We start from the raw sequence: 8,695 nt of genomic DNA, 5'->3' as shown, positions 1-8,695 counted from the left end.
TTTGCTACGAGACCGGGAATAATTTGTTTTTCTTGATACAAACTTGTGAAGTACTCAATCCTTACTTTCTTTTTTATATAGAAACTATGTTACATTGATGTTATAGTACCTTGATAAATAATAGACGTACACCATCTGATTGGCATTGTATATACGGTTTTGCCAGAATTAAAACAAATAGTAGCTTTTATAGTTTTAAGCTGTAAAATAAGAATAATATATGGTTTTAGTTGTTTTTATAATAATTAAGCAGACAAATGTCAACCAAAAAGTAGCTTTATCCCGACTGTACCAAAAGATTTTTTTCATGTACAAAAACATTTGGTCCGTCGACAAAGCAAAATATCGTAAGGACTGTCTTAGAATCAATTGATGTACTTCCGTAAAATCTGTATAAAGCCTTAATACTACTGAGCTATTAATATAAATTTTCAATAAAAACATTTCAGAACCAGACCCTTGTAAAGTTAGTCCTATTACGGAATTATTTATTATTATTTCATATTTTGTTTTGACTTAAAATTCTATGTGCCGAGTCCAAGTAGGCACAAAGAAAAAATTTCAATGAAATAGATGCAGAATTGCTGAATGGCCTAAAGGTTCTGGTACCATTACTTATGATGAATAAGTTATTATTATTTTGGTTCAACTACAGGATATACAGTGTTATCTATGGGTCGAAACTAAGTAGACACTAGTAAAGTTCTTACTATTTGTTCATACAGAGGAATCGACGTGGCAAAGGGGACTTTTTTATTCATGTAATTATCAAATTCGATGGATAACAAAACGTTTTGATTCAAGCTTTCTAAAACAAATGAATCTTAAACGTATAACTAAAGGCTTATGAGATTCTAATTTTTGATCATGTATTAAATAGGACAAGGACAAGAAACTTTCACCAATTAGGCAAGGTTGGTTTCTATGTTGCTTTGGGTTTCAGGAAACACATCTTTTTGTGACATATTTTTAACAAACTTGAGAACGCAAAGATTTGCAACAATTACACGAGTTAAACGGGCGGAAGCGTCTTATTAGTAATGACAACAATTCGTCTGTTAATTAAAGTATATTTATTTACATACAAAACATAGTATTCCTACTTAGATGCGTAACTGTATATATATATATATATATATATATATATATATATAATTTATTGAATGAACTTAACTTAATACAATTTTAATGGAATCGTGCCGATAATTACGTAAACAGTTGTTGAGTTGAAATATGTTTGAGTGTATGTTTCTATGAATATGTTATGAAAAATTCTTCATTACATTATTGTTAGTTATTTTTGTTATACAGTTACGTTTTAATCAACTAACGAATATATTTACGAGTAGCTACTTATGTACTTTTTGATTCAAGCCAAATTCAAGCCATAGCCAACCAGTAAAACTTATTGTGAAATTTATATTCATATTGACTGTTCATCCGAGTATTATGTAAGCCGACCTTTAGCCAGTATCATTGCTCTCGTTCAAGGCCGCGGCAATGAACTTGTCCTCCTTACTTTCTATTTATGGTGCGGTTCAAGTACCTGGAAGATATTAGAAGTACCTAAGGGTGCCGATACAGGATAGACCCATGAATAGATGATCAGGACAGTTCTGCCTCCTATAGGTTAGCCTCCATGTACCAATTCGAAACAATGATTGTCGCTGACGAAAGAATTCGATACATACAACATATACAAAGACCAATCATTTTTAGTATTTGAAAATAATATCTTATATGTATATTGAATGATTTTTTCACCATCACTGACTACAGCTTATACAAATTTTATTAAAAAATAAAATCACGTTGAATGTACAGCCTACAACTATTTGATAAGTCTGATGGTTATGGTCACGAAATATTTTTATAATTAATTAACAAAACCTCCAAATGAAATGTAACTATAACTAAAATTAAATAAAGTAAAACCTAAAGAAAAAATATAATTAATAATTCTTAATATAAATAATTCTAAATATCTTTTACTTCATCCTCTGAAGGTGTTTCTTTTTTTTATTATTCCATTTATTCGATTCTTTCGATGCGTTCGTTTTTCGAAGCGATTTCTTCCAGCCAACCCTAGGGTTGGTTGTTGGCGATAAGGCCGCTCGTTGCCTATTAACTTATGTAACCTGCTTTTTTTGTTTTGTTTTTTTTATATGTATAATTTTGTATATTATGGTAGCGAAGTGTAAATGAATAAATATGATTTTGCTATGGAATGGAAGTCTGGTAATCCAGATCACAGGTTCTTACCTAGTTCGGAAACCAGTCTCCCAAAACCTTGTTAAGTGTAATCTTATTGTTTGTTGCAAATGTTGTATGTGAGAAAATAAAGAAATTATTATCATTCATATGCTGCTGTATGGCGCACCTGGCACCTGACAGCAACAACAATAATTGTAGTGTAAAGCTTCATAATTACTTTAACAGTCACGTAAATATAACTCTAGCCTTTTTTGTCTGTATGTCCTTGAGTCATATCGCCTTCGTAGAGCGTTACTCTAGAAATATTAACCTCCTTGAATACTGACAATTGAAAAACAAACATGACAACTTTGTCACCAAAATACTCAAAAAAGTCATGATGTAAAATTAAAATAAAACACAAAAATCCAAGCATGTAAACAGGAATTACTCAGTGAGCCATTAAAGAAAAAGCCCTGGAACATGGGAAAGCGTCGAAGACGTATTTTCCCCAGAAGAAAACGCTCTGTATTCAGTCGACCACATCCCTTGAAACGGAAAATGAAGTTACGGCACCGGCAAATGAAGGCTTATCTCAATAAACACAATCCAAGAAGCTATATACAGCGATCTATGAGAAGGATGGTGGGAGGTATCTATAATGTCTCTGATAAAGTCCGGGATAAAATAGCAGAAAGTACATTAACTTTGAACAACCCTTTCTGTGTACAATTTTATGAAGATAGATGTATTATACAGTAAATATGTTGTGATCTATATTATAATTCTTTATATATATTATCTTTTTATCATTACAACCATAAACTATTGGTAACGCGTTTATTTACCCACGTAAAAAAGCACGATTTATCAATAATTTTTTACCTAAAAAAATAAAGTCGGTTAGTGACTGCACAAACTGCCTTATATACCCACACGTTTATTTTCGATTACACGTTCGGACTGCTTAAATTTATGAAATTATTGTTACTGTTCTCTGTTCGAATTTAAATTTTTCGCTGAATATAAGATAACACATACTGAATTTGTGTCATAAATAAAAAATGTTGGGAATAAAAAAACTTGTTCGAATTGTAAAGCTTTAGAGCTTATTGTTCTCCACTTGTGCCCTTTTCAAGTTAAACTATCTGGGTTTGGCTTGCTTTGGCTTAGAGGATATATAAGTCAGAAGGCCGTTAATGCCCTGCGAAATATTTTATTAGGTGGACTCGTACACTATTCGTGTATCCGATGCCTTATTTAGGGCGAGAGTCCTCAAATCATACAAAAATGGTCACAAAACAAGAATGTTTATATTTTGAAAAGATAATTTTTGGTGTCATGGCATTTTTTAGGGATTAAATATGCATACACAAAAATCATAATTTAATGTAAAATGGGTATTTTAAATGATTAGAACGGTTCTACTTATGATTATCCGTGCTATTATAGCAATATTGATGCATGATGAATATTATTTATTATACATCGAAAACTATATACTAATAATAGGATGTGGGAAAGTAAAAAACAAAGGCAGTGACACAATATTTAATGGTAACTATATAAAACCTAGTAATAAATTAAATCGTTATAAAATATTATTAAATTAATTCAATAAATAAATTAACAATAACTTGAATTATAAGAGGAAATATTTACAATAGCATTGTTATCGTAAACATTTAGTGGTGAAAATTGAAATATACAAAATTATAGAAAACGATAATTTAGTTCGTTGTTTACCTAGATGATGTCATGTCCCATATTTTGAGAATTTCGTCGACAATAAAAATGTCTATATATGAATTTATAACTCCGATTATTACAAGTCAGTTGTCAATAAATATTTATCGGAACTGTCAAATTAAATTTAAATATCGAATACACAACACCAATTAAAAATAGATAAATCACAGATAGCGCTCGCCCTTATTGTAACTGATGGCAACGAGTTCGTCGACTTAGTAACCTCCCTTCTGCAAGGCCATTGTAGCCGCGAATAATGCAAAGAAGAAACCAGCCAAGCCCGTGGCCCCAGCTAATAGAACCAGTCCACCAATCATAACTGGGACTAATGCGACGTATTTCATTTTATAGGCTAAGAGAAGAGGTAGCATATATTTAGAATAACGCTTGTTCTTTAAGCCCTTTTTATTTTTCTTTCTTTTGTTCTTCGATTTGGACTCTTCACCTGTGTCTTCTTCTTCGAGTTCGTATTCTCCATCTTCATCGTCAGGTTCTTCGTCTGCTTCTCCTCCAAAGATGTCTGGAACGAGATGATTTAATAAGTGGTTGTTAACGTAAAATCAAAGCTTGATATAAATTATTAACTACTAATGTTTATTTAAATTTAAACTGTGGAAAAAAATTAAAGATTAGAATGAATATTCCCATACCCTACAATTATGCTTAAATTATTTTATCAATTTCTGTTATATAATAAATAAACTCTTTTAGATGACAGTTACTCTCTTGATACATTTTAATTAAAATATTCGGACAACACAGGAACAATGGCTTAGAAGCTATGTTAGTAATACTAATCGAGACTTCTATAAATCATATTATTGTATATGGAAACAAAAATAATATACTATAATAATATCTCTTAAGACTGAAATTCAGATAAAATCAATGAATAACTGTTCGCGTTATAAAAACCATTGCATGCGTTTTCCTATCGCATTCACGGGAAATTAATTTCTTGTTTAACCTGAAAATAATTAAAGACTTTGTTGATTATAGATGTTAGAACTGTGAAGCGTGGATTCACTCGATGTAGATGACAATGTTCCACGGCATTTAGATCTTATAAAAAAGTTAGTAAGTCGTTTTTTAAACTTATAAAGCAATTAATTTAAGTATTTCACAGCAAATCTCATATGCTAAGAAATAATTTTGCTTAATATTAGTGTGATTAAATGAGTTTTTAAATTTGTTACATATGTGTTAACAAACAGTTACTCCTTAATGTTACATTTTATGCCGCTAATGACGTTTAATGTTATTAACGGTTATCTCGTTGGATTCTCTTAGGTTTTGCTAATAATAAGACCCGTTGTCAATTGCAAATTACCTATGCCTATAAATTAATCATCATCATTCATAATTAATGGCAACAGATTATACATAGCCTAATGCTAGCGATTACGCTATGCTAGCTTTTTAAAAACTGTTAAAAAATCGCCCCGTTTTACCTTAAAATACCCCAATAGAAACCCTTTCCCCCACTTTATCCCCCCCTCGTGCAGCGGTATGTGTATGTGTCTCTTAGAGCATGTTAATTTGCGTCCGTTGCAGAAAAACAAAATCCGAACAAATTCATTCAATCCATGCATGGGTAACGTGAACTTGTTTTTACATGTATAGTAAAACTTGTATAGTACATGCCAATAGTTTGATTCTTATAAATTAAAAAAAAATCTGGGCAATCTGGACCGATACAGAGATAATACGTTAATTTAATTTCAATGAAAACTGTTATGTTTAAATGACTTCTGATTATTATTTGAATAAAATTGTTTATATTTTAGTATTTTTTACCGCCAATTATTTTAAATTAATACGTTGAAATATATTCAAAGTACATTCAACTGTAAATAGAAAACAAACACGAAATGTCATGTCAATAGTAATACATCATTTCATTAGGAATGAGGAATATTTTTTATCCTGTGCGTGACTTTCAATCATGCAATTATATGAACTTAATATTCCGATTTCGCTGTTATGTTGCAAACATGATAATGTTTGCTTTCAATTTCAATACGTCGTATATATTTCCCGTGCCTTTACTCGATTTTATCGTTTTGGCCATTTTGCTTTCGCCAGTATTTTCACCCGCATTTTCACCGTGGATTTCGGCAAGAATTTTTACGTTATAATATTTCAGTCAATTTACATAATACCATTTTTAAAACTACTACCCTTAAATAATTCTTAAACATCACACTGAACAGAAACCTGTCCGCAGTCAATTAAATAGTATGTAAGGATGAAATGTTATTTACATTACATCGTCATCATGAATATATAAAGGACTGAAGTTTTAATACATTTTGCAAATTAACAATAAATGCAATCTACCTTGACGTCGTTCGAACATTTGTGTGTTGATTTCAATATGTCCTCAGTTAGAACTTGCTTGAAAGGGAAAGAAAATTATTGAGTAGAAATTGAAGCGGGTCAAAATATCAACCATCAGTAAACGATACCCATGAAAGGGTTCTCGATATATGTATAACGTACATAAGTATAGCGCAACGAACCGCCTTCGTACATTGGTAGTACTAATTATTATAGAACGGAAATCTTGATAAATTTTAATAAATCATCACAATAGAGGTATCCCTGAAGTAAGTACTTTAACGGGAAGATGAAAGGACAAGGATAAATCGGCTTTATTTAAATTTATTCTATTTATATATTATCCCGAATCAGAATGGGCAAACTGCACTTCTGTGAAACATTATATTTTAGATACATTGATGCTGGATTTTAATCCAGTCTTATTAGCCATGTGCTACTAAACTAAGTAAATTAATTGGAGCATCGCAAATATTTGAAATCGTACTAGTATAGACCACACCAGGTTGCACGAATATTGTTGTGATCATTCATTCATTTATTCAAAGCTATTAATGAAATATTAGTTCGTCTTAGAACAAAACGTACATAATCATTATTTGGGATATTCAATTCCAAATTATAGTAAATTTATAATCTATGGATCGTTAAACACAGCTGTTAACATTCAATAACAGTACCATAAATAATAATGTCCACAAGCGGAAATGATTGTGGCTTAGATTCGATGAAAATTTAGTCTGTGGTTCAAAATTACTGGACGGTGAAGAAAATGGATAGCCATTAAAACAAGATTTAGATCAATGGTAGATTTCTAAGTAATTAAATAATATAACATACAAAAATGGAAATACGTTGGTTATTATACATTTTATGTCTCTAAGTAATGCAATATTTCCGCGATTGAGACGTTGACTTAAAGACATGGAAGACCCCCAGTAAATTGCCAAAAGACATAAAACTCGTCCACAATTGCCCTGTAAAATTAGGAATGTTGTAAACACTAAATTGTTATGTATCTAAAGTAGGTCATCCTTTTGTGTTATTAAATATTAACACAGTAGATCGAGGCAGTACGATCGAATGGCGGTTTGTTCTTCCGGATTGATATTTTAATTTAAATCTGAATACTTACATGTGCAAAAAAGTGCATCCTTCCGTATATTCATATATTATTTTTTGTAGATTAAATGCAGCATGATATCAAATTTCTCCTAGCTTTTGTGTATGATAATGTAAAATACAAGTAGGCAGTAGTAGTTGTCTCAAAACCTGAAAGACAAAATATTAATAAGATACCTACATGACAATGATCTTCTCGTAGCCTGGTCAGCGATGTCTTCCGGCTCATCATCCAACTCCCTTCCTTCTTCTCTCAAAGGTATTGCCTGTGGCTGGAACTGCGAGTAGACCTCCTTCGTTTGTTTTTCCTCGCTCTTTTGAGGAATATCGAAGTAGCTACCAGGGTACAGCACTTCCGACTTATACTTTGCTTCCGGCATAGCGCGTGGCCGGAATGCATATTTCTGAAACTCTTGAGGACTCCTCGAGTTGCGAACACTATAGGATGGTATCACTATTGATGCACTGGTTACATTGACAACAGAACCGTCACTGTTCCTCGCACTTAGGGATAATAGTTTGGTCAAGTCACTCCGGGCGGCAGAGGTGAGCGCCGCCCAGCACAATACAGCCATGCACCTAATCATAATCATTGTTCGATATACAATTTACTTAGTACATCCCGCTCGATCCATCATAGCCAGCGATCGCGTTTAACTGAACAAGTGTCGAGGAAGACGTTTTATTTATACATGTATTACACTCCCGGTACGGATGGCTGGTTACGGAACCTCGCCGATAGGAATGTGCCTAAAATTCGTCAACGCATCGTATCTTTCTGTAACGACGTGGAGAAAATGGAAAATTGTTTTATCATTATTGGTAATTTTTGTGTCAAAATTTTTGGATATGATAATGGTTTGTGAAAGGACTTTGGATATGACGTTGTTTTTCGTACCATGAAGCTTACACGTGCTACACTGGGTACATTTTACTGTAATTAGTCTTAATATAGTTTCGATTGAGCAACATTTACTGGCGTTATTAATGAAACCGTAAATTAAGTCCAACGGATTGAAAAAGCTATTGAGAATTATTTCACAGTATCCTATAGTTCGTTTAGGGACACAGCCTTATAGAGGAGAATATAGGTTATATTGTTTATGAATAATTATGTTGTGATTGTGTCCCCAAGTATCAATTGGTACAATACTTCTGTTTTACCTGAAACATTTTTTATCTGTACTGTAATCTATTAAAATAGCCGAACGACTATTTTAAAACTGACACTATTTAAAATATATTCTACGTCTCAAGATCACAAATGTAACATTTTTACACTTTGAAGTTT

General features: G+C 32.0%; 1 protein-coding gene across 1 annotated transcript; it reads right to left on the bottom strand.

The window, feature by feature from the left end:
* Window positions 1-4,157: 4,157 nt before the first annotated feature.
* On the bottom strand, window positions 4,158-7,979 carry LOC123720212. Its single transcript, XM_045676750.1, has 2 exons — window positions 7,586-7,979; window positions 4,158-4,462 (listed from the first exon to the last, which is right to left on the bottom strand). The coding sequence occupies exons 1-2, from the start codon at window positions 7,977-7,979 to the stop codon at window positions 4,158-4,160; spliced, it is 699 nt and encodes a 232-aa protein (XP_045532706.1).
* Between the last annotated feature and the right edge of the window lie 716 nt (window positions 7,980-8,695).

The sequence above is a fragment of the Pieris brassicae genome, chromosome 2 (genome assembly GCF_905147105.1).
Source record: "Pieris brassicae chromosome 2, ilPieBrab1.1, whole genome shotgun sequence".
NCBI lineage: Eukaryota > Metazoa > Arthropoda > Insecta > Lepidoptera > Pieridae > Pieris > Pieris brassicae.
This window is presented reverse-complemented; position numbering and strand designations above follow the sequence as displayed.